The 27471-nt window shown below is 38.1% G+C and overlaps 1 protein-coding gene across 1 annotated transcript in view; it reads right to left on the reverse strand.

Annotated features, from left to right (window-relative positions):
* Positions 1–26706, reverse strand: part of LOC139130641 (protein inturned-like) — a 64243-nt gene extending 37537 nt beyond the window's left edge. Inside the window, exons 1-4 of the mRNA XM_070696383.1 lie at positions 26464–26706; positions 15122–15648; positions 12189–12274; positions 9357–9557 (exon numbers count right to left, since the gene is read on the reverse strand). Coding sequence (XP_070552484.1) covers positions 9357–9557; positions 12189–12274; positions 15122–15648; positions 26464–26594 — 945 coding nt within the window. The 5' untranslated portion in view covers positions 26595–26706. The remainder of the gene's footprint in view (positions 1–9356; positions 9558–12188; positions 12275–15121; positions 15649–26463) is intronic.
* Positions 26707–27471: the final 765 nt, after the last annotated feature.

A 27471-nucleotide genomic window follows, 5' to 3' on the forward strand; every position in this document is an offset into this window, starting at 1 on the left:
CAATTATTTAAAATCATATTAATTATTTTTTTCTGGGTGAATTGATAGGGTTTATACAGTACAAGAATTACATACAGTGTAAGTCAAATTTTGACCAAAAATGACAAAAAAATTCCTTAAAAATACACATTTGCATATTTCATCACACTTTGAACAAATCTAAGTTGGGTTATCCCTAGGAACCTGTATACCAAATAACAAAGCTGTCTGACCAGCGGTTATGAAGAAGAAGATTTTTTACCAAAACACCTTTTTTGGCATTAATTTGCCCATTTTCAACAATATCAAAAAATTAAAAAAAACAGTTTCTCAAAATCACATTTTTCATCTACACAACAAATATCAAATCAGTAAGTACTGCAGTTCTCAAGATATTTGAGTGGACGGACGCCTCACAAACGGACATACATACATACATACATACATACATACAGACTGACGACGGACGCCGGACGGATACCCATCCCAATAGCTTCTATAGACTATAGTCTATAGTAGCTAAAATGAAGTGCGAGTGAATGTTATTTGTCATCGGCGGTGTTTACTGTTTCTCTGCCTGGGAAACATGCGTCCGTTGTGTGACCTCAAAGTGTTTATACTGTACGCAAACATTAGAAATTTTAGACGGCACATCTGTTGCCGCTGACGTCAAACATTGGTTCGTAAAGCTCATCTCTTTCTCTCGCTTGTATATTACAGGCAGTGAGAAACACACGATGCAACAAGAAATAGAGCGTAGACAGGAATACTATGAACGAGTATTGCTGGTGGTACCGTGAACAGACCATACACAGACCTATGAACTGGTAATTTCGATCTTTTACCGGAGTTCATTGGTCCAGAGCCGGGGCTTATCAACCCGCTGCCAGACGATGCTTCAGAAGTCGAATGGTTTTTGCAAATATTCGACGAGGATCTGATAAGATTCATTACCCGATGCACTAATCGTTACGCTAGACAGAGGAGAAGGGCAAATGCCAGGGAACGGCAAAGATCGGCCTGGACACCGACGACAGTTGTCGAAATGAGAGCATTCATTGGAGTGATGGTGCTATTCGGAATTTGCTGGCAGCCTGAAATCCAGCTGTATTGGTCGGACCATGTTTGCTTTGGTCATAATTTCGTCAAGAGAACTTTTTCCCATGATCGCTTCAAGCTACTGATGCGATATTTATACTACAGCACACAGCCGTACTGTGCTCGTAACACAGCCATGTATACACCCAAAAAATAAGTGAGAAATGGGATAGAATGTTGAAAGTACGAAATGTCATTGATTGAGTGAATGCAAACAGCAGAATGCACCGGAGCCCGATGTGCGAACTGGCAATCGACGAAGGAGTCTTCCCTACCGGGGCCGCACAAAGAATGTTCTCTACAATCCAGCAAAACCGCACAAATATGGAATGAGAGTTTACACTCTCAGTGAGTCCGCCACGGGTTATGTTTTCAACGACGAAGTCCATCAACCTGTCGCTGATAACTGTCATCACCCGCTTGATCCCGATGCTGCAGACGACCGGCCCCTGAGTTTTCAGGGGAAATAGACCTGGGAAAGTTGTTTCTGATTCGACCTTACTATGAGTTAGGACATCATGTCATTATGGACTCATATTACACTTCTGCCCAGTTGTTTGACCATCTCTACGTGCATAATATTGCTGCCACGGGAACCTGCAGAATGTACACCTTAGGTTTACCCGATGAAGTAAAGAATGCCGCAAACTATGATCCACAAGTCGTACCGCCTGATGCTGACGACGAAGAGCGATGGCCACGTGGTAGTTTCTCAGTATTTCAAGACAGCGCAATGACAGTATGTGCCTGGAAAGACACAACAAGCGACCTAGCGGCCGATATAGCTCCGCTGTGTTTATGTAGAGAGTAACTATTTTTGGCACATGTTGATGAAGAAGGTGAAATCTTTGATAGCTCAATGCAATGGCCAGAAAAAAGTGGCTAAAATAAGCTGCAAAAATACACAATTTCATCATACTTTGAATATATCACATCAGATCATCCCTAAGAACATGTCAACCAAAGCTATCCGATGAGTAGTTTTTTGAGAATGAAATTTTCTGACCAAAAATGGCAACATTGCCCCAAAAATACAAAATTACAGATTTCATCAGAAATTCAATATATATTACTTAGCTCATCTGTAGAAACCTGTATACCAAATTTCAAAGCTATCAGAACAGTACTTTTTGAGAAACACACTTTTTGACCAAAAATGGCAAAAATTGCCCCAAAATTACAAAATTACAGATTTCATCATAATTTCAATAAATATCATTAAGTTCATCTGTAGGAACCTGTATACCAAATTTCAAAGCTATCAGATGAGAAGTTTTGGAAATACACATTTTTTGACCAAAAATGGCAAAAATTGCCCCAAAAATACAAAATTACAGATTTCATCAGAAATTCAATATATTACTAAGTTCATCTATAGAAACCTGTATACCAAATTTCAAAACTATCAGACCAGTACTTTTTGAAAAAACATTTTTTGACCAAAAATGGCAAAAATTGTCTTAAAAATGCAAATTTGCATATTTCTGCACAATTTGAACAAATCTGAAATAGATCATCCCTAGGGACATATGTACCAAATATCAAAGCTATCTGACTTGCAGTTTTGAAGAAGAAGATTTTTAAAAATTTTTTTACCAAAAATGACAAAAATTGCCTTAAAAATACAAATATGCAAATTTCACCACGATTTGAACAAATCTGACTGTAGTCACCCTGAGTAAACTGCATATTAAATTTAAAAGCAATCGGACAAGCGGTTTCAGAGAAGAAGATTTTTTTACCAAAAACAGCAGAAAATGCCCCAAAAATACAAATATGCAAATATCACCACAATTTGAACAAACTTAAGTGAGGTCACCCCAAGTGAACTGCATATAAAATTTCAAAGCAATTGGACTTGCGGTTTCAGAGGAGAAGGCAATTGTTGACGGACGACGGACGACGACGGACGACGACGGACGACGACGGAAAATCAACCTATTTGATAAGCTCCGCGTCGCTGACAGCGGAGCTAAAAATGGTGAAATTTATGAGCATGGCAGTCTCTGCACGAAAACCGAATCAAGCACTAGTGAGGCGCCGATGTAAAGATAAAAGAACCGGTGCTTTTGAACGAATTGAAGTACTATGCCCGAACGTTGCTGTAATGTACAATTAGTACTTCAGAGGTGTTGACTTGACCAATCAACGGCTGGCTTACTACACGCCAGGTCGATCACCGCCACGGTGGCACAGAGCTGTGTTTTTACCACGAGCTGAACAAGGCACTCATGAACGCTTTCCACAACATTAATGGCATCAGTTCATGGATACGGTCAAAGTGGATCGAGATACAGACGTCAGCTCATGTTAAACGCCCAAGTAGCAAAACAGCTGATCGGTAATTTCTCATCACGGCAACGTCCCCCAAGAGCAACTAGTCTGACGGCACCACGTCTCATTCCTACCAATGTGGAAAGAGTTGGTCATTGAATGGGTCGCAATCCGGACGGAAGACGTAGTTGCGTGATGTGTCGACGTGCAGGACGGATAGTAGGCCATGGAACTCGTCCCAATCGTGTTCATGAGACAATCAACTGTTGCCTCACTTGCCAGTTACCACTGTGTCACCCACGGTACAGACAAGCATGCTGGCGAGAGCACAATGTGTGAATGCCGTTTGCAGAGGACCGCAGAACTTGACTATGCACGGACTGAACATTTGTCGGTATTACAACCCTTTATTACACAGTTGACATGGAAATAAAAAAACATTCACTCGCAAACTATCAGTGAGTACGATGTACTTTTGTGTATGGTTGTGTGAAGTGAATGATTGAGTCTAACACGTTTGCGTTTGGGATAATGATCGAGTTACAACGATGATTGCATCGGACGATCGCAAGACAAGGTCTCAGCCAGAGCAGTTCCTGTTTTGGCAGAGAGCGAGTCGGTGTGCGATGAAAAATGCATCTGAGTAGCTAACAGTCGATTTCCCCGGTCTGTCATCTCTCAAATGCGTAATAAAAATATTTTTTATTATGCAAATAGTATTCGACATTTACATACGGCTCCCTAGGCTGTACGAACCTCGAATACATCAACACAGTAAAGATCACATGTCAGCTCAGGGTAGTTCAGACCATAACTGCTCAAAGTGACAGCTGCCGACCGACAAACATGGAAACGTGAGATCGGCCTTGTGGGAACCCGTCGCCTCAGTGTTAACGAGATCTCTCATTACACAAGATCTCATGCATACCAATAACCACTAATAGGGGGTGTCCCTAATTAGGTCATTCTCAGAGGACATGTTTACTTTTGCATGAATATTTATATTCTGGAAACTGACCCTTGTAACCCTGAGGACAACAATGCATGCCTATGATGTCATCGCCATCTTTATGCAATCGGCCATTGAAAGTAAATCAATTATATGAGTCATGTCGTGTTCAGGATCACACAAGTGTTGTTGGATCGATCATGCAACGAACTCTTGATTCAATTTGGGGATCAAACTCAGCCCATCCACCAAAAAATAGTGACAACATCACTGTTCGCTCCCATATAGTTATCAAAACAAGTCAACAATTGTATGAAACATGGACAGACATACACAGACTGGCCCAGAGTGATGACATTGACCCCAAGTGTGCCTTGGCCCATGGAGAGTGATAAAGATATAACAACAGCTGAATGTAATGATAAAATAGTTAAGTATAGGCTTATACAGGCACTGAGAGTGAATATGTTACAGCAATTTGATTAGTTTCTTTTCCTTTTCTACTTCTGTGATAATCTTTAAGACAATCAATCTGCAAGGCAGTATAAGTATTGACAAATATTACAAGAACACAGTAAACTGTTCTGATTTTTCATTTACAATATTTGACATAGACTGAAATACATAACATGCAACCAATGTTTACACTTTGCCCATACACCAGATACATGGAGAAATTTCAACATACAATCATCAACTCAGAAACTCTACAGGGAAAAGTAAACATTGTTTTCTTCCAGAACAGCTGGTGCATCCACATCTGGAACAATTTACAAACTTAACCAATTACACAAGGATGATGACACAAGAGATAAAGTTAAACTGTGGTGAACTTGACTATTCCTTTCAAATCCTTACCTAACTTGACATCTTAAACTAAAAGACACTGCATGGTTAATTGCGCACAAAAATACATCGGGTTGGACCATTTGATAAGGGACGGTGTCTGGAAGATCGATGAGGTACATTATCTTTTTTATCCGATCCATTGTACATTCTTTTTTCCCCACTCTCCCACCTTTTCTTTTTGTCAAACCTTCTCTGGCTGAATTTTTTATTGGCATTTGTTTGGAATTTTTCAAAATCTGTCAGGATTTTTTTACCGCATTTCAACACCAAATACAGTTTACCATATCAAATGCTTACTAAATCACCACATTATATACTCTTAGTTCCAGTAGGTATAAAATTACCAAGAAAAATCTTAAAAATACAAAATGAAAGATATCCCAGTAAAACTGACAGTTTCGCAAAGTTGCCCCAAAAATTCAAAATTCCGGATTTCAACTTAATTTCAATATATCTTTAACAAAAACCCGAAGAACCGGTTTACTAAATATCAAAACAATCAGACTGGTAAATTTTGAGAAACAAATTTTTTGACCAAAAATGAGAAAAATTGCCCCACAAAATACAAAATTGCAGATTTCATCCTAATTTTGAATATATCTAATTTTAACATAAACCCTAGGAACCTGTACACTAGATATCAAAGCTACCAGATCAGAAGTTTTAGGAGAAAAATTTTTTGACCAAAAAGGCAAAAATTGCCTCCAAAATAAAAAAAAATTGCCAGTTTCAACATAACGGTACCTTCAATACATTATATTGAGATTAATCTTAGATACCTGTATACCAAATATCAAAGCTATCAAATCAGTAGTTTTTGGATAAAATTTTTTTTTATCAAAAATTGGGAAAATTGCCCCAAAATTACAAATATGACAATATCAATACCAATTTGTACAAGCATGACTGAGGTCATCCTGAGGAACATGAATATTAAGTTTCATAGCAATCAGACAAACGATTTCAGAGAACAAGATTTTTTGACTAAAAATGGAAAAAATACCCTAAAAATACAAACATGCAAATTTCATCCCAATTTTTGCACACATAATTTAGAATACCTAAAGAAATCTGCATACCAAGTTTCAACCAAATCTGACCAATGCTTACTGAGTTTTAGCCATTTGCAGGATTTTTCCTTTTTTCCCCTCATTTGCATATTTTTGGCACTGACATGTTCATTTGAACAAATTTACATCTCCACCCCTAGGTGCACCTGTACACCAAATACTAAGACAGTAGGTGCTACGGTTTAGGAGTTTTTGATGTGGACGGACATACATACATACATACATACATACATACATACATACAGACGACATTTTTCCACCTTATACGAATACCTCCCATTTGCATTTGTACATATGCATATAATGGAGCTAAAAAGCGGGCCTGTGTTGAGCAAGCTGATAGTCCTGCAGTGACATTTAGCCAGCCATGAGATCTCATGCAGGCTTGACAGCAGTTTGCATGGTAGACTATTCAAGGGCATAAATTGAAAGTAGAGCCAATTCATGGCAAATGACAATGATGCTGATATTGATGATGTTCTATTCAACCATCTGTCCACTAAGTAGACATTCACTTGTATTTGTAGGCTGATGGAATGTAAATGTAGCCATTCTTGACCACCAATATGGTTCTCTAATAAATAAACTCCCTTACAGTAAGAAATTACATGTACATGTAAGCAGTAATGCAGGACTAGTGAATTTTAATGCAGGACTTAGCCTAGTAGATTGCATTTTTCACTAGTCCTGGTCTAGCAGACTTTGCCAGGAAATTTTAACCCCTGATTATTGTGGCCATTTACAATAAATAAAGTTCATGACACAGTATTAGTAATATCACAGGCACAGACCACATTGTTATAAAATATGCCAGGGGAATTCCCTGAATGAATTTGTCCGTCATTTACCATAGAGTAGACATCTTACATGAGCTAAAGCATGATGGCAAAACCTGATACATAGAAGCACCAGATTAAACCATTTCATATTAGGGAGTGTGAATAATAACAAGTTTTGAATTGTTGCCCAGTGCTTGTATTTTTGTCCTTAACTTTTTACGATTACACAAACGACTTTGCTCTAGATCCAACTGTCTATACCGGTAGTTTAATCCAGACAAGAAGAAACAGGGATTTAATGTAATGGTGGACACTGCAGTTTGCAATATCGAGTCAGTACCATACTAAAGTCTGAGTCAGCCTCTGTAGTCATCGTGTAAAGTACAATTCCAGGTTTCAGTAAATTAAAGCAAGTATATGACAGTACTTCTGCATGCGGCTTTATCCGACCGGGAAATATGACAACAGAAGTTCTGAACATTGGTAGCTGTATGGTATTACGATGCACCGTCCCTCCACAGTTTGTAGAAAGTTAAAAGCATAACATTTTTTTTTAAGTTATATCGATGCGATACATACTAAAGAACTAAATCTGAGATTCTTTCTGTCAGTTTTGGGCTGCTGGTCTTCACAGCAACTTGCGTCTATCGGCTTTAAAAGACATTAACAATTTTTGGGGTAGACTGGAGTCGATAGTGTCTCCTGTGTGAACACCCTTGAACCAGAACTGCGACCTTTGTTTATGATGAGTCAAACATACAATTGAAATGTAAATGTATCAAAATTTACAAATTGACGTGACTTGACTGAACTAATTTCGTGGTCAACATGTATTTGATGTTCAGAGGTGACAGATAAAAAACGTGAGTAATTCCATTTTGTCGAATTGAAAGCCCTCTGTGGGACCATGGTCCTACCTAGTCCCATGGGAGCATAATGCTTGGAGTAATTGACCTGCTATTCTTGGAAATTGCTGGTTTCCATAGTTACCAAGCGACGTATAGACCATTGACCGATGCAGTGCTGTTTTTAATCAGAAGCGGCAAACTTGTTTTGTAAAACATTTCACATGCCGAACTTTCACTTTGAACCAAAGATTCGAGTCATATAAAATGCCGGAAAATAACAAACATAGGGCCAAAGTCCCTGAAGCTACTATAGACATGGATACAAATTTAAGTATTTCCTGACTGTATGAAATTATCTCACTAAGGTCATCCTAAGGAACCTGTAAACAAAATATTAAAGCTGTCTGACCAGCGGTTTTGAAAAAAACAAACGACCCAACAGTCGACAGAGCTCTGCTGTGTTATGTAGAGAATAACTTCTTGTGACACATGTATTGATGATGAAGGAGGATATCTTTGATAGCTCATTTCTGGATGGCCTGACAAAAAATGGCAAAATTAGCTGCAAAAATACAAAATTGAAGATTTCATCATAATTTCAATACATTACATTAAGATAAAGCGTAGGAACCTGTATAACAAATATCGAAACTATCAGATGAGTAACTATTAAACTATTGAGAAACAAATATTTTGACTAAAAATGGCAAAATTGCACCAAAAATACAAAATTGAAGATTTCATCATAATTTCAATACATTACATTAAGATAAAGCGTAGGAACCTGTATAACAAATATCAAAACTATCAGATGAGTAACTATTAAACTATTGAGAAACAAATATTTTGACTAAAAATGGCAAAATTGCACCAAAAATACAAAATTGCAGATTTCATCATATATTCAATATATCATATTTAGTTCATCTGTAGGAACCTGTATACTAAATATCAAAGCTGTCAGATGAGTGTTTTTGATGAAATAAATTTTTGACCAACAATGACAAAAAATTCCTTAAAAATACAGGTTTGCATATTTCATCACAATTTGAACAAATCTAAGTTGGGTTATCCCTAGGGACCTGTTTACCAAATAACAAAGCTGTCTGACCAGCGGTTATGAAGAAGTTTTTTTACCAAAAACGCCTTTTTGGTGCTAATTTGCATATTTTCAACAATATCAAAAAATTAAAAAATTAGTTTCTCATAATCATATTTTTCATCTACAAAACAAATATCAAATCAGTAAGTACTGCTGTTCTCAAGATATTTGAGTGGATGGACGCCTCACAAACGGACATACATACATACATACATACATACATACATACATAAAGACTGACGCCGGACGCCAGATGGATACCCATCCCAATAGCTTCTATAGACTATCGTCTATAGTAGCTAAAAACCTATGAAGAAGGCATTAAAAAAACAAACGTAATACAATGTTTGTCTGGTCTTCATGGCTGTACTGTATAAATTGCTATCAAAAGGTTTTTGGACAACCTACCTTGCTTTCTTCAGAATCTGCTAGGTCACCAGCCAGGGACAGATACATCACTACATGAGGTACTCTTTCTATAACACTATTAGTTTCTTCTACTTTATTCCCTGTTATTAATTTCACAAGACTTCCATTGGGTAGGATTCTCCTTGGCTGCAGTATCAATCTATCCTTGTTCAGCTCTGGCCTTTCAACTTGAATTATAACCTACAATCAAAGGCAGATTTGACCTTGCAATTGACATAGCTCTGCTGTAATTTTTCATTGAAAACAACAATCAAAATTACCTAATGCTTTTTTGTTGCTCAATAACTAGCTGTAGCTGTTTAATATTGACTTGGCCAACCCCTTTGAAATAACAAGTAATTTACAGCAGTGCATAGCACAAAAGATCAAATGCAACACCTGATCTGCTGATTTTTCTACAAAAATATAATTTCAGATATACATTTCCAATCTGAATCTGATTTCTAACTGGTGTGGTTTTTGGTGTGCTTGATATTGAAATCAATTACAAATAAACTCCTTCAAAATTCAAGCACTAATCATTGCCAGTATTCTAGTTCTAGCAATAATGATGTGAAATGATGTGAAACATGACTGAATATTTGCTTACTCTGTCTTGATAGTTTTCCCCACTAGATATTGTTTCATCTATGAAAACTCGTACATCGTTGGAGCTGGAGGGTTCAAGTAGTCTCACTCCCTCCCCCCCATCGACCACAATTTACTCCTTTGTTGAATCTTGAAACATAAATGACCTTCATTTTTTCAATTCTTGAGCATGAGTATTTTTCTTTAGACAAAAATTGGAAAAACACCATACCCTGCAATTTCTACAGTACCTGCTTTAAATATTTTAAAATCTAGCAGAATCTTGTAAAATATCTGAGAGTATAATCATCATGTCAATTATTACTGTTATAACATTTTACCCAAGAAATCAACCATGCTATAAACTGTCAATAGTAAAGTTAAAGCAAACCCCTTTGAGAACATTTCTGCACAAAAACATCAGGAAGAGATGTATACATTGTTGTATTTGTTTGACATAAAGTGATTAACTCCACATTGCCAGGTATTTTCTAAGGGAGCAAGATAGCTGGTTAGAGAAAACCAGAATCAAGGTGTAATGGTATACTAATGAAGTTTTCAGTTTAAAAGCTTTGTAGCATTCTAAATGTCTAGAAGACACAAATTACAAGGTCAAGTGAAATTTCTGCATGAAATTATTAGGGATATATTTACATATTGGAATGTTTGTTTGTTTAAAAGAGAAAGAAAAACTGTTATATGCTGGGTAGTCACACGGCAGTCCTGGGCAGTAATTAGCAGCACCATTGAGGTAGAAGGAAGGAGTTGAACCATACAATAATCGTGACAGCTGTTTGCTAACAATAGTCACACAGTAAGTGAAGCTACCCACAATTCTCCATGATCAGTACACACAGAGATCACGCATTGAGCTGAAGCAATTTTCCTCTGTACACAGAACAGCTCGGTGTTATTTCAAATTCTGACATTTTTTTGATAATCATAACTTTCTGATACTGTGAATAATGAGAAGATCTACCCCTTTTCCTCGGAGGAGATAACAATTTTGTAATTTTGTCAACATAAATTTTTGACAGCCATACACAATATTTTCAAGGAAACTATTCAATTTATTCTTGAATTCTAAACATAATCAATGATTTTAGTACATATTTTTAACAAATAATCTTGAATTAAATTCTAAGTTTTTAATTGCTGAGAAATTGATAAAATTGAAGAAGCCTTTAGCAAACAATGTCTGAGTGCACAAATCAAGGGGAATTGTGGGTAGCCTCACTTACTATCGTACCGTACAGTAAGTGAAGTAAATGAGTTCTTGACGTTATCAGTATACAGGCATACTAATAAAGTCCTTTGGAATTGGTCAAGACCTCATGGCATTGCCCATAATGTTTATAGTGAGATACTGTAAGCATCATCTGGAAGTGGTCAACAAACTAGCCTTTTTGTATATGAACAGAGTTTGCCTCAGAGAGTATCAAGTAACAGCCAAAATGTCATATTGGGCCCATAGTGCCTTATGTAATGGTGAAAGCTTACAATCAGCACTCCATTTTTGACAAAAAGACATCTTTAGGAAATAACTGCATGAGATTTTGCTATTTAAAAAGGTGACACATGGTCCTTCTATTTGACAGACGGTCTGTGGGTGAAGCATGGTCCCTCTTTGGGATAGAGGGTCCGTGGGTGAAGCATGGTCCCTCTTTGGGATAGAAGGACTTTGGGTGAAGCATGGTCCGTCCACAGAATACCAGCATTCACTGAACATTCAAGAATATAATGTTGAAGTGCAACTTATTTTTTTTGTAGATATGCAATTGTCTTGACTTTTATCTTTTAAAATGATATAAACCATTCATACAAAGCACAAAATCTTATGTTTGTATACTTTATGAATTGTACTGAGATTATGGCAATACACAATCTTTGTCTAGGGCAGTAAACTTTGTAAACATATGCCTAACAGCCAATGTCTGTTCTGTGATATGCAAAATCAGAGTCGTGTAATTAACATATTGTACTGTTCAAACAACATTTTGAATGAAGCAATTCAATTGTCCTATTATGGTCATCACTTCTTCACACAATATTATGAATTTCTTGGACTAAAAATTGTCACAAAAGCATTGAACAGCAAGTGCTGGACAATGACATGCTCATCAATGCTAGTCAGTGACTCTAAGAGCCAGAAGGGGCCATCCATCATCATCTGGCATGGGGAACACATTTTTTCATGTTCTAAGTCTTCAGTAGATGAAATATCATTTGTATTGTGACACTCACCTCCTCTGGAACTGATATCGTTGATAACACTCTATCAATGTTGTCAAAGTTTACTGGTATTCCATTGATAGCCACCAGAGAATCACCTTTCATTTAAAAATCAATGTATATTTGCATGAATGGAAATATAGATTGCAATATCATCATTGACAAGAATGAGAGTTAGATCAGTTTGAAGTTTTTGTGATAAAGTACACATGCATATTTGTTTTTCCAATTCTTCAAGTTCAACTGCAATTACAAGATTTTAAAGCGCAGTGGTCGTCGCGCTGTGCATGCTCCTGAGGGGGTCCCCCCTGTTGTCAACATATCCAAGAATGTCGCACTATACGTTACGGGTTGGTTATAATGTTTGCGATATTGCCGCTTGTTAAAATGGCGGCTGATCTGTCAGAAGCATACCAACTTACCAAATCTAGTAATTACACGCTGGATTGAGACCAAATTTGATCATGATTTTCTTGAATCAGTTGAATGGGGCTCGGCTACTGTTATCGCTCGAGACATGGAGCTAAACACTTACCTGTACGCGTGTATATGCCAACAGACTATCAATGACTGGGCTCTAGTCTACGACATGGCTAGCAAGAACGAGAGCTTTCATTTCAAGAGGCCCAACAGGAGTACAATTGACAATAACGCAAGCTACAGAAATCTACAGCTGTCAGAGCAATGCCCGCTGCAGCAAGAAGCATATGTTCCGTGGTCTGCATGAACGTCCGTGTCAAGAGAACCAAGTATATGGTGTGCTACACTCGGCTACGGAGAATCCAACTCCACTACGAAGTTTACCCCGTTGGGGGATGCAAACGAGAATTCCGAGCACAGATATCAAGTCAAGCGAAGGACCTTTCATAGGTCTTCTTGTTATGTGGGGGGTTATCTCATTTGAAAGAGGATTCAGACCTACCCGGCAATCAGGAGGTACAACAACGAAGTTTGCGTAGCACCGGTAGGCCAACACTAGCTAGCCGTTGGATCACTGCCATGACCGTGCGCAGGATCTCTCGATACGTCCCTATGTGTATCTGTGCAATTTTCCTGCCAAATGCCGCGAAAACCCGCTCGTTTTGTCTATTGTTTCCGGTCATTTGAGTATTTCTTGCCACGTATTACTAGAAGAAGTTAGAAATGGTGATCAACAGTGGGTAGTGGGCCAAGTCGTCGCGAGGCCGGTACGTTGTGGGACCGGATTCTCTTATACCCGTGTACGTCAACACGGTGACCGTCTCAACAGCATCGTCTCAATGCAACAGCATCTCCCGCGGCCCGTGCTGTGCTCTGGCTTGCCGATCATGCTCTTGAGTGTAATTTTTGTGTTAGGCGTTGTGCTTGTTGCTAGTCTACATATATATACAATGCTGATCATTTTAGTGATGTATTTTTACTGTACTGTACATAGCATTGTGTACAACCAGCGTGACCGCACGCGATCACATCCATTTGTTCACTGTGACTGCGTGCAGTAAACTTGGCGACATAAGGTGCCGAGTATAGTGTCTCTATGTTCGTTGCCTTACATGAGTTTATAAATAGAAATACACCACTGAAGTTCGTTTCCGATCTTAATATTTTACTAATGCACGATGTTGAGTCCTACAAAGGCGTTAATAAAGTGGGGGACCGCTCCCATCTCACTCAGATTGAAGTTGAGAAGACTTACTTATCTTTACAAAAATTCATGTTTATCAACAAAAAAATCGCGCACGCGTAGCACGACAACCACTGCGCTTTAAGCAAATTTTAATTGTGGTGCCAAATACAAATACACTAACACTTGGCGACCATCCCATGGAAAGGAAAGAAATTACATCTGCAAACTGAAAGTGTACATGGAGACAAACACATCCTGATCAGTCAGCATTGTCACCCTAGGGTACTTGATGAAGCACCAAAAAGCCAAGCAGAGGACTCATTGTGGAAAATACAAATATGAAAATCTGCCATAACTGTGTTTCCGTTGCCGCTCGTTTTTTTTTTGCATTTTCAGAAGAAAATCAGCTGTATACGGAAATATTCTAGTCAGTATTCGTACATTTTGCGAAGATATTTGGCCATCGAAACTGCAAAATATACCTCTATCCACTGTGAAAAAACGTTCAAAGGAAATGTAAACATTGTTTTTACGCCAAAGAGCTACCTCTGTTTGAAATGAAAGGTTAGAAAATAATTTTAAAATGGTCATACCAGTTCCGTAACTCAAATCTAAGTTAGTAAGGCCGAACAAAAAAACTCGACCTACCCTATATTTACCTGCCGACCCTTAACTTTTTTCGAGCTACTATACGTAAACACGGAAGTAAAAAAAAACAAAGAAAAAACCCTTAAAATCACGCGTTCGTTACATAACATTGATTTTTGCTTGGACGAGGATGTCTTTTTTATGTTTTTCTTATTCCTTTTACATGATGCATTTTTCTGGAAATGTTGTTGCCAGTGTTTGAACGCCCTGAACCCCTGAAAAATGCATATTTACAAATAAAAATATTTTGGAAAAAGAAATCCCTTCTGACATACCTACCCTATTTTTGAAAACCATGTTATCAGAACAGCAAAATTTATTTTTTTTGGCCTAACATGATTCGAAGATTGATGGCACGTGGTTTTAGATATATTCCTGGCTCTAATTTAACTTTGAAAATCATTTGATTTGTTTTGGGAGTGTGGGTAATGTACAGTACACTGTATTTATTTTTTATTCAGTTTTGTCTCTTTTGACCTCCCCATTTATTTTGTTCAGCGAATCAAACAATTATTATTGATTGGTTTACATGTAATTTTTCTGCTTGCTAAAAATTTAGTGATGAAAAGCAATACATGTGAATTTTCAAATTAATGATACTTTGAAAGATTTCTCAAGACATTTCTGAGCTCAACATATTCCTAATATACTGGTATTACTGGAACCATATTATTGTATAACTCACACCTACCTATACTAATCTGTCCAGTTTTCATTGCTACTCCGGTTGGCAGTAGGCCTTGCACAATAATCTTCTCATAATCATGTGATAGTCCATCATACCTTATATCACTTCTCCTCCTTGGTGAAGTCACTGGTGACAACACTCTCTTTGTTGAACATTTTCCGGGAATAATCCCAAACAATTCCTCTAGGAGAGTCTGTCCACCTACATTAGCTCTTCCTGGATTTAGAAATACACTCACATTTTTTGGAACTCCATTCAAATTATGTTCTCTTGTATTACTAGAGAATTCATTGAAACTTGTTGATAGGTTTGGATCTGACATACTTAAGTGAAGTTTGTTCTCCTCTTCATTCTTTCCTTTCATAATTCTTTTTATTCTGTGGAAACCTTTCCTGTTTTTCACTTTACCATTTGCAGGAAGACCACCATTCTGATTGTAATTACTCAAATCCTGTTGTCCATCATCATCTTGTTCCAAGTAGAATAAATCTCCATTCTCTTCAATGGAACCAACCCATGATTCCTCTTGACTGCAGTGCAGAAAAAAAAAACTATTATTCATCAATGTAAATTTACCCCATATATTTCCAAGTATATCTGTCCTTATAAGGTCACCTTGGTTGGTTGAAACCAGCAAGGTGTAACATTAACGATAACTTAAATATTTAAAGGCCTCAGAAAATACCGTTAAGGACACTGTGCTCACATTTGGTTTGAATTGGTCCATTAAACTAATATTTAAATCAGAAAAACAAGAATGACAAAAGCAAATAACTTAAATAAGGTCTGCAACTCAGGTACTGGAGGTCAACTTTACAGGGTTTTACATGACGCAAGATATTGCGTCTCTGACGCATAAAACCTCGACCCGTACGCTAAAAAAATAAATGTTGCGTCCCATGGGACGCAGAAAATAAACACACACATGTACATCCGTACAGTCACTGGCCGTCCCTCCATGAAATGGAATGTCCACACATTTGCAAAGATCATTGGTCTGTTCAAAATGCAACTTCCTTATATGTAAAATCGTGGTACTATGACGCATGATAGATTTCGGCTGCTGTTTCAAATTACCAATCGGATACCTTGTAACATACATCACCAACGGTCAATGCTTATCACATGTATCATGAACGCGTTCCGATATTGGGACTGCTTTCGCTGTGAAAACCGCCCTTTGATTGGACAATTGTGTTAGAGTCCATAACAAAGAATCAGGCATGTTTTAATCATGGCGGCTGCGAAACAACCACATCAGTCTGATCTCAGAAAATTCTTTGGCGGTAGTGCTGGTACCAGCAGAGGCCGGCTTCATAATTCAGATACGGTATCAGAGAAAGCAGCGATGCCAGGCGATTCGGATAAAACTGATGGAACCCTACCGAATTTGCCAAAGAAGGGCCGTACATTCCAAAAAAGTTGGCTAGACAAGTTTATGGTTGTGTTATTTTGAAGATGGAAATGTAATGACGTGCGACGTATGTATGAAAGCTAATTCAAAGAACCCTTTTACGGATGGATGTCCTAATTTTCAGAACTCTACCCTTACTCGGCACCAAGATTCAAGAAATCATGTTCAGAGCATCCAGATTCTGTCATTGAAGTCTAACTTTGCCTCTGCTTGTAAAGCCGCAGATGACTTGAAGTCCCGAGGTCAGAGCGATAGTATGAAGTCGTATGTCGCCCAGTTGCGTACCGTTTACCTCATAGCAAAACGCGATCTCCCGTGCGACGTATTAACAGATTTAATGCATGTCCAAAACCTGAATGGTTTGAATATTGACTACTATAAACGACCTCAAATAGTCATGGAATTTGAGGAGTGCATCGAACGCGTAATTTCCAAGTATCTGATGGATAGCATCGGTACGAGTGACTACATTGGTATAATGTTGGACGAGACATGCGATATAACAATTCACAAGAAACTCGCCATCTACGTAAGGTACATCGGAAATGGTGAAGCAATGGTTTTGTTTCTAGGTAATGAACATATCACAGACTGTACCGCTGCTTGAGTTGAAACTGCACTGATTGACTATTTGATTAGAAAGGGAATCTGCGATGAAAATATCCATAAATTAAAGTATACGGACTTGGCACTGATGGCGCCGCTGTCATGACGGGTCGTTTGAATGGACTGGGCGCTAAGTTGAAAGGCCGTAACCCAAATCTTGTGCAAGTACATTGTGTTGCTCATAGACTCAACCTTGCTGCATCTCAAGCCGGCAAAGAAATAGATTACTGCAAGGAGTACCATAACATGATTCATTCTTTGTACAAGTACTTCAGCAACTCTTCACTCAGATATGACAAACTGAGAGAGATACAATGTATACTAAACGGTAAAGCAAAACAAATCACAGAACAAACATCGGTACGTTGGCTGTCAGTAGAATCTGCTGTAAAGATGATATTCACTGCTTTTCAGCCTATTTATCTTGCACTACAGAGTGATAAAAAGGGTGGTAAGGCTGACGAACTCTTGAAATTCATGTCAAACTCCCTGTTTGTGTTGTTCTCTGCACTGCTAATTGATGTTCTAACAATTATTGGAATATTGAGTCTGACTTTTCAGAAAGACTCAGTAAACTTGTCTCATATCAGGAAAAGTGTTGATTCTACCAAGGAAACTTTGAATACAATTACACATGATTCCCAGACCGTGAGAGAAGTCAGTGAGCTAGGTGAGGTTCCCCCAAATGGTCAGAAAAATAAATAAAATACCGCAATTATACGGTGTCGCTCAAATTTGATCAGAATTGGTACATACCAAAGATCAACAATAAGTGTTATTTCTATCTGTTCAGTGCAGGAAAATTATACGTTGATGTTATGACAATTTCTGCACAGTACAACCAGAAAAACAACAAGAAATATTTAAACCAGAAAATTAAGAATGACAAAAGTAAACAAGGTCTGAAACTTTAGGTACTGAAGGTCAACTTTAGCAACATACATAGCAGAGAATCTTTCTACCATGGATGTACAAAAATAGACATCCATGGTTTCAGCAGATCTGTTAATATGTCACAGTTCATAAACAATGACAGGAAATGACCAATTAGCTGTTTCAGTTACTGCTACCACTCCCAAACATAATTGGTACCCTGCATACAAATAGGTTAAAGGTCAAAATCCTCTTATTCAGATGTGTGGGCTGATTCAGTTCGCTGCCACCACTCCTGCACACTTGCAGTATTTCCCTTTTTCTTACCTCATTTGCACATTTTTGATACTGATGTGTTCATTTGAACAAATTCACATCTCAACCCCTACATCTACCTGTACACCAAATACTGAGACGGTAGCTTTGGCGGTATGGGAGCTTTTGTGTGTGACGGACATACATCCGCACATACATACCCACAAATATACAGACATACAGATGCTACTCAGACTCATCATTATAAGCTCTTTTTGGTATTTATATATAAAACCAAATATGAGCTAATAATGATGTTGAGATAACTGACAATCAGCCCCTCAGACAAAGATTCAGAAGTTTGAGGGAAAGATACATTGATAAACTTGTTCAGAATTTAGAAAATTGTTTCCCAGAAGAAGAATTATATATTCTTGAATGTTTTGATGTGGTGTTTAATCCAAGTAGATATCCAGAAAATGTGAGTAATCTGCCAGAGTATGGAGTAAGCCAACTTGACAATTTATCACATTATTATAACAATACAGCGGGTATTGATGCTGACAGAGCAAGGTCATACTTTCTCTTATTCAACCATTTCACAAGATCCCATAGAATTGCTCTTCACTTTAATAAGTATGTCAAATTATTAATCACAGATTTTAAGAATGAGTATCCTGACTTTGCCATTCTGAGTCAAATTGCTTTAATAACCCCACTGTCATCTGCCCCATGTGAAAGGGGTTTCTCAGTGCAGAATGCCATTAAACAGAGGGCAAGGAACAGGCTGAACCCTCTATGACTTAACAGGTTGATGTTTATCAAACTAGTTGGTCCTGTAATTGACGACTTTGAATTCATGCAGGCAGCCAGGTTATTTGCTGAAGGAGCTGTAGGCAGATTGTAAAGAGTTTGTAAAATGACCATTTCAGTGGTACATGTTAGTAACAAGGTGTTTTCAGCATACTAAAGTCACCAAACTTTGAAAAACTCTGTTCAAAAATATCTTGCGTCATGTAAAACACTGTGATATAATGCATATTGTATAATATACCACATTAAAATACTTCATGTTGCTGTCATGAAAACCAGTAATAAAAAGTGAACTGTACCTCTGTGTAGTGTTTTAAGGGAATTAAGGCAGTTACAAAATTGTCTTTTGATACCCCCCCTCCCTTATATCTGAGGACTCCCAGATTTGTAGATGGGACCCCCTTGTTCAAACATCTTGCATCCCAGGGACTCCCAGAAAATAAAATCACTGTAAAACCCTGACTTTAGGAACATGCATATCAACTTCTATAGCAATGGGACAAGCAGATTCTATATACATACTTAATACAGTAAAACTTTTCTGGTTTATAGAGGTTGTATGTGGAAAGGACTTCAAAAGCTGTCTACTACTGACAGGTTTCCAGATTAGACAGGGTTAAGTTTAGACTGATTTCACTGTACATAGGATTGACAATGACCTCTGGTAACACATAAATTAAGTCTTAATAAGGGGGTGAGGAAGCATAATAGCATTTGCGATCTGCTCAGTGTGGGATTTGTTTCCCAATACAACTCATTATTACCGACATAATATGGTTTGAATAATATTCAAGGAAATGCTTTTGTACATTTACTTTTTTAAGGGTATTTTATGCGTCTCTGATCACTGTTTTTATCTGGATTTAGATGCTATAGGAACAAGTCATTGACATTGACATAGTCCCCCTTGTAATTAGGACTTTGTCAGTGGAAGTGAAGTCGATATGATGCGCATGAAAAAAGGAATGCGGGTACCAAAGCCCTGTTTGTGATTGATGCCCATATTGGATTGGATTGTAAACACGTAGACAGTAATTGTATAAATGGCATAGGGTTATGTCCTTTTACCAAGTTGGACAGAATTAAGTATGTCATACCCTAGCTTTGTAAATGTCAAAATTCATTTAATATGTAAGAAACCGGTCCAGGCATGTCTAAGTCATGGCTCTTGACATAAAACAGTCAGAATGCCAGATGTGAACCAAAATTGTCCTAATGTTCAGTACAGAAGAGACTTCCTATAATTAGCTATTGATACTGCTAAAATTAAAATGCCTTTCTTGACTGGTAAATCTTTGTACAATCAACATCTGCAGCAAGTGTCATCAGATTTAGTGCAGTCATTCCGAATATAGATCTCTCATTAAAAACACAGTTTCCCTATTCAGCCAATCTGGGGTGCCACCCTAATCACAAAAGGTCGTTAACCCTTTTCTTGACAAGTCCATATTTCACCACCAGGTCAAGATGGTTAAAATTAATGAAACACAACATATTCCATATGGTGTATTTTAACATGATACTGTACATTTGAAGGCTGTCAAAAACATAAATACTGTAAACTCGTTGTTTTTCGACTAAAGATGCTATAACAGACCAAGCCAAGTAGGTGAAAATACGTCATGTTTTGGCTCAATACCACTTTTTACTGACTTGGCTGATTGGGAAGTGATACTGTCTGGCAGGAAAAGGGTTAACCCTTTTCCTGCCAGACAGTAATAACTGTATCACTTCCCCATCAGCCAAGTCAGTAAAAAGCGGTATTGAGCCAAAACAAGACATATTTTCACCCACTTGGCTTGGTATGTTATAGCATCTTTTGTCCAAAAAAAATCAACTTTACAGTATTATGTTTTCAACAGCCTTCAAATGTGCAGTATTATGTTAAAATACATCATATGGAATATGTTGTGTTTCATTAATTTTAACCATCTTGACCTGGTGGTGAAATATGGACTTGTCAGGAAAAGGGTTAAATAAGTCAATAAATGATTTATCAACAGGATGTCACTATTCAGTTTTACACTACTGGAAGATCAATATTTCTACCATGTCTCATAAAATTTGATGCAGGATCTCTGGACGCATCACACTAATTAGGAAAAGTCATTAAATATGTAAATTAGAAATTAATTAATATGATACTGATAAAAGTCCTTATACACCGTTAAAGCAACATGAGCTCAACATCTATACCAAGTTTCAACAAATCTGATGAAGTACTTCTTGATGTATCAGCCTAATTGTGAAAATTCGTTAAATATGCAAATACATAATTAATTGACATGATATGATTAATGTCTTTGCATGCTACTACAACACTTTGAAATCAACATCTGTACTGTGTTTTATCAAATTTGGTGCAATATCTCTGGACATAGCACACTAATTGCACATTAAATTCATGGAAATCTCGACCCTTCTGTGATGTAGTAACTTTATTTTTTTATTTTAGCTATAATCGGTCATGACGTCGTGTCATTCACCTACTTCCTACCATTATCCTGACCGTATTTCTCTGTTCATGTTCAGATGAATACAGTTTAGTAAACTTTCATTGCCAATTTCGGGTTATTTTGATTTTTTTATGTTTACTACTTTCTTGATGGTTATTTCCAATACGTACGGCGCCAATTCCGTATGTACATACGGCTGGTCAGTAGCCGAATCATTCTCGAATGTGGATATGACCCAAAACTTCAGTAAATCAACTCAGCAAGCTCCTATTTGATGACATTGGTATCTTTTCAGTGCTTCCTCTGGCTAACATTACCTGTTCGCTATTCTGGCTAATTGAGACCAAAATTGATTAGCCAGAACTAGCCATCCAAAATTACATGTATTTGGCATTTGTGATTGTAGACAGCTGACAGTTGAATATTTAGTGACAGTCACATTCACAAATAATATACTCAGGCCGGTCCTATCAGCTGCTACAGTACTGGAACAAAAAATGGCAAAACAAGTTAGGAACAACTTTTACGGAACAAACTGCTTTCTTTATTACTTGTAACATTCACAACAAACTTTATTTCCTGAGTGCTTCACATTTATTTATATGACTTCTGTATCACATGAAAATCATTTACAGGGTAACTTCAAGATATTCTCTGCCTCAATCATCAAGTGCTTTCAGTTCTCTAATCACAGAGTCTAATTTTTGTACCAATTGTTCACTTTGAGAAAGTGTACTGGTAATTACATTTTGTACACCAGGTGTAAACAGTCTCCTATCTCTATTGGTTGTCCAAACATTTAGTTTCAAAATAAAACTGCTCTATGGATGGGCCTTCACTAGCTATTCTCAACAGTGTGTCAACATTTTCTGACTTACACTTACGTATTTCTCAAGGATGTTTTTATCAAATTGAACTGACTCATATCAGCGGCTGCTTGCGGTGCATTCATTGCAAGTCATGTCCTGATGTTTTCTAAGGTTTCTTGAAATTGTCCTTCTCTGGAATGTCTGATCGCCTACCGGATGTAAATATTGTCCTGTCTAGCCGCCTGACACTTCGTATGTGGTACAGAAAAAAACTTCTTCTCATTGTCAAACACTAACCATGGAAATTCAACAAACAATTCCCATGCAGTTCCTCGTTTTTTCATAACTTATTTTACCCCGCAACTCAGCGGACGAGCTACAGTCACGGTGCAATTTTCTTTTCCGCTGACTTGGAAGTCGTACTCGGACATGCCAGGCGCAGCAGTGCTGCACGTTGTATGTAGCTGCCTCTAAGGTCGCCGTCATGTCCTTCTCGTTTTTGTCACACTGGTTTCATTCTGTTCACCACCCTTGCGACCATCGGCTGCTGCTGTCTGCTAAGCTTTTGAAAATACCCCGGAATCAAATAGTGTTTTCTGACTGCGTAAGGCCATTGTTTACAAAGCTATGCACTTGTCGTCATGAAAAATCGAGGTCACTGCATGCAGGCATCTGAAAGCATGGCAAATTACTCCCTAAGTTACTGATTACAGTATGTCTGAGACTGCGCACTAAAGCAAGGCAAGAATGGCTACAAGGATGTTGAAAAATCTCTCTGCCTGTCTGCTGCACTCTTGATCAGCGTATCGGCCCCCTGAAAAATTGGGTTCACCAGTTTAGCAAAGAGGGGCTGAAAACAATTCGCCAATCTGACGTTTTATTCGCCATTTGACTGTCTGGCGAGCGGCAGCGGAAACACTGTCTTTTCCTTCTTTCTTTTTTCTTTCGTGTATTGCGAAGGCTGTACCTATATCAATCCACAGTCCCTCTATCCAGAAGGACTGTGATTAGTCCAAGCGTGATTTGAGAACACCATATTACGCAGATAATGCGAATGATCGCAACCGTTAAAGACAGACTCATTATGCAGAGCCATGCCCAAAAAAGCCCATCCAAACTTGGCATTGATTCTGATTCCGGTCCATTTTGCGCCAGGCTTTAAAGGGGTAGGTCTTTATCAGCTTTATCTTTGAGCAAAGTGACTACCTGTGCACTACTTTCAAAGGAGAACAAATGACTAAAATCAAATAAGCAGTCAATGTCAACTTCAATAAACACTCATGCGAAAACCAGGGATTGAGGAAAGCCCCTTTAACAATATGGTAATTGCAACGCCTGACCACTTGACCAAACATTACTGTCTGTTATAGTCTATAATATTGTCACTGCCTATTTTACCTTATGGGGGGAATTAAATCAGTCAACATCTCAGATATACTAATGATGTCAACATCTCACAGATATATTTATGACAGTCAACATCTCACAGATGTACTAATGACAATCAACATCTCACAGATAATATTTGTGAGATGTTGGTTGATTGTCATTAGTACATGTATATCATATACTAATGACAGTCAACATCTCACAGATGTACTAATGACAATCAACATCTCACAGATGTACTAATGACAATCAACATCTCACAGATAATATCTGTGAGATGTTGATTGTCATTAGTATATCATATACTAATGACAATCAACATCTCACAGATATACTAATGATTGTCAACATCTCAGATATACTAATGATCGTCAACATCTCACAGATGTACTAATGACAATCAACATCTCACAGATATACTAATGTCAATCAACATCTCACAGATATACTAATGACTGTCAACATCTCACAGATATACTAATGACTGTCAACATCTCACAGATATACTAATGACTGTCAACATCTCAGATTTACTAATGACTCAACATCTCACTGATGTACTAATGACAGTCAGCATCTCACAGATATACTAATGACTGTCAACATCTCAAAGATATACTAATGACAGTCAACATCTCTCAGATATACCAATGACTGTCAACATCTCAGATATACTAATGACTGTCAACATCTCAGATATACTAATGATAGTCAACATCTCACAGATGTACTGATGACTGTCAACATCTCAGATATACTAATGACAGTCAACATCTCACATATACTAATGACTGTCAACATCTCACAGATATACTAATGACAGTCAACATCTCACAGATATACTAATGACTGTCAACATCTCACAGATGTACTAATGACTCAACATCTCACAGATATACCATGGACAATAGAAGCAAGACGCTTCTACTGTCTATAGATATACCATAGTCGCTCCACACACTGTGGATATACTATTATACTAGTGGAGGGACTGTGGATATACATAATGACTGAAAAGTTCAAGTCGTCATTATATCTGAGATGTTGCGTGACTGATATACTCCCCAGATCAACACAGGAGGTGAAGGGCCATATTCAAGCATAGAAAGTGCTGAGAGAAGACTCACTTCTACCTGTCTATCAAGTGATTAGAGGTTGCAATTTAAGTATTAAAGGCGGAGCCTCCCTTAAAAAGGATGCGAAGCTATGGCGTTTATTGTGTAAGTGACCACCAAACAGGCAAAAATGCAGACAGATTGCAAAGCAGTCAGCGTGAAGTTCCTGCCGATCGAACTCTGAGGTTATATTCAAAGTCTAATGCAACTGGAAGACAAATTTTTAGGGAATACGAGCGTTTGTGGTGGGGAATCAATGACCGTTGGCGATTTGAACTGACTGTCAATCAAATGCTTGTATTAAACTCTGTTTGCAGGAGTAGCAACAGGTGACAACAGGTTGAGATCAGGTTGTGTAATTAATGATATAGAAATCAAACATTGTACTGGCCAAGCGTTTGACTGGGGGGAGAACTCCACTGATGCAAGAACCTGGGATTGAAAAGTGCGGCTTTAAAGCCCATCCCCCAAAACCCACCAAGGTTGGAAAAGACCAGGGATAAGCTTCAACTATGCTGTTAAAGGCGGAGCCTCCCTTTAAAAGGACGCCAAGTTATGGCGGCGTTCACTGTGTAAGTGGACACCAAACAGGCAACACGCAGGCACACGCTCCAGAAAATGCGACTTTTTAGTTTTCCCCGGCCGCAAAACCACAGACAGACTGCCAAGCAGTCAGCGCGAAGTTGCTGCCGATGTAACTCTGTGGTTATATTCAAAGTCTAACGCGACTGGAAGACAATATTTTAGGAAATTCAAGCGTTTGTGGTGGGGAATCAATGACTGTTGGCAATTTGAACCGACCGTCAATCAAAAGCTTGCATAAACTCTGTTTGCAGGATTAGCAAAATGTGACAAAAGGTTGAGATCAGTTTGTGTAATCAATGTTATAGAAATCAAACATTGTACTGGCCAAGCGTTTGACTTGGAGGAGAACTCCTCTAATGCGAGAACCTGGGATTGAAAAGTGCGGCTTTAAGAAGATTATGAGGTATTCCTGTCTTTTCAAACTTTTGTTTTCCTTTGAAACTGCAATAGTTATGTAAAAATATTGTTAGCTCTTTGGATTAAATTTGAAAATGGAAAATATCATAATAGGGATGTGAGGATTTTGTGGTTCTCCCTTTGGTAAACCGCCAGAACAGGGCATGTGAAAACTCGTTATCACGTCAGGTTACAACAAAGGAAGGCATGTCGAAAACTCATACCACCTTGCACCGTGTAGCACGGTACCCCGAATGACCGTGCACTAAGAAACCCGACAACTTCCAATCTGCCACCCGGATTGACTAGATAGTACGTTTAACAAGAATCAGCGTTGAAGTTATGAACAAGTTTGCCGGGTATATGCATCCATGTTTATAAATGCCGCTGGTACAGCTGGCATTAATCAAACACCTCAGATTTCTGCACTTGTTTTTGTTTGTTCGTGGAGGTTATGGTTTACCTCCATGGTTTGTTGAATCTAAAATATGTAAAACTATAGGTAAAAGATAAGGGACGACTTGCGTAAGCATGAGGACTTTATCAAATACGAGCAGCAAACTGCTAAGATATTGACATATTCTAACCGTTTTTAATAAAAACACCAACATGCTATTGCTACAGATATCCTCACCCTTTAGGCTTCGTATCCCATCTTCGTTTGGCGTCACTGTCGCCGACAATAAACTTTGTATCTTCGCCTGACTCAGAGTCCGTTGTGCTAAAATTGTCGTATGGATTATGCCTTTGAAATTTCTGTGTCATTTCAATCTTGAGTCTTGCCAAGGACTATATTTACTCCAGTCTGACCGTTATGGAATGTGACACAAAACAGTGACACCGCCATATTAATAGCCCATCCGGGTTCTCTTCTAATTATAATATAGATCAGGTCACATTAGGTCAGGTCGGGTCACCAAGAGCACATTTTCAAACCGTACCGCGTATGTACATCCATGGAGGATGTACCTCCATGGTACATCATATCGTGCATATCCAAGATGCAAACGGCAGCTGTGCCTCGGATCATGGATGTAAAAAATAGACCATGCTCGGATTCACTGCTCCAATAGTCTAGTTACTGGGCAGATTGTGATTCAAGATCTAATTATTCTACCAGAGAAAGTATTAGAGTATCGTATTTGTTTTCACTGCTTCATGTTGTTATCCCTGCATGGCTGGACGGAGCATTTGTGAATGGGATCGCGTCCTTTTAAATTGCAACCTCTAATCCGCAGTCATCTTGTGCAAAGAGGGAGTGCCACTGCAAATCATAGCACAAGATGACTACGGATTATACACACGTTATCATCCTGTCAGGAGCTCAGGCTGCTTAAGGTAATATGCACCTCGAAAGTGAAAGACTTAAACTTTTGCTCTAACTTTCCTCAAGGAATCTTTCAATCATTCTCTTTCAAAATCAAGAATAAAAATAAGGGGTCACCGTGCAAATTTTGGTACTAGAGAAACAAATAACCACAGATTTACCGATATTAGAAATTCAAAATGGCCGCCATCCCTGTGTTAACTCTATGGCGAAAAATAAAAATTTTCGAATTTCAAAAAACTAAGCCGGTGAAAAATTTTCTTTCACCAAGAGCTTTAAAATGAACCCCCACATGTTGTATATCAGAAGAGAATT

Source organism: Ptychodera flava, chromosome 4, assembly GCF_041260155.1.
Source record: "Ptychodera flava strain L36383 chromosome 4, AS_Pfla_20210202, whole genome shotgun sequence".
NCBI lineage: Eukaryota > Metazoa > Hemichordata > Enteropneusta > Ptychoderidae > Ptychodera > Ptychodera flava.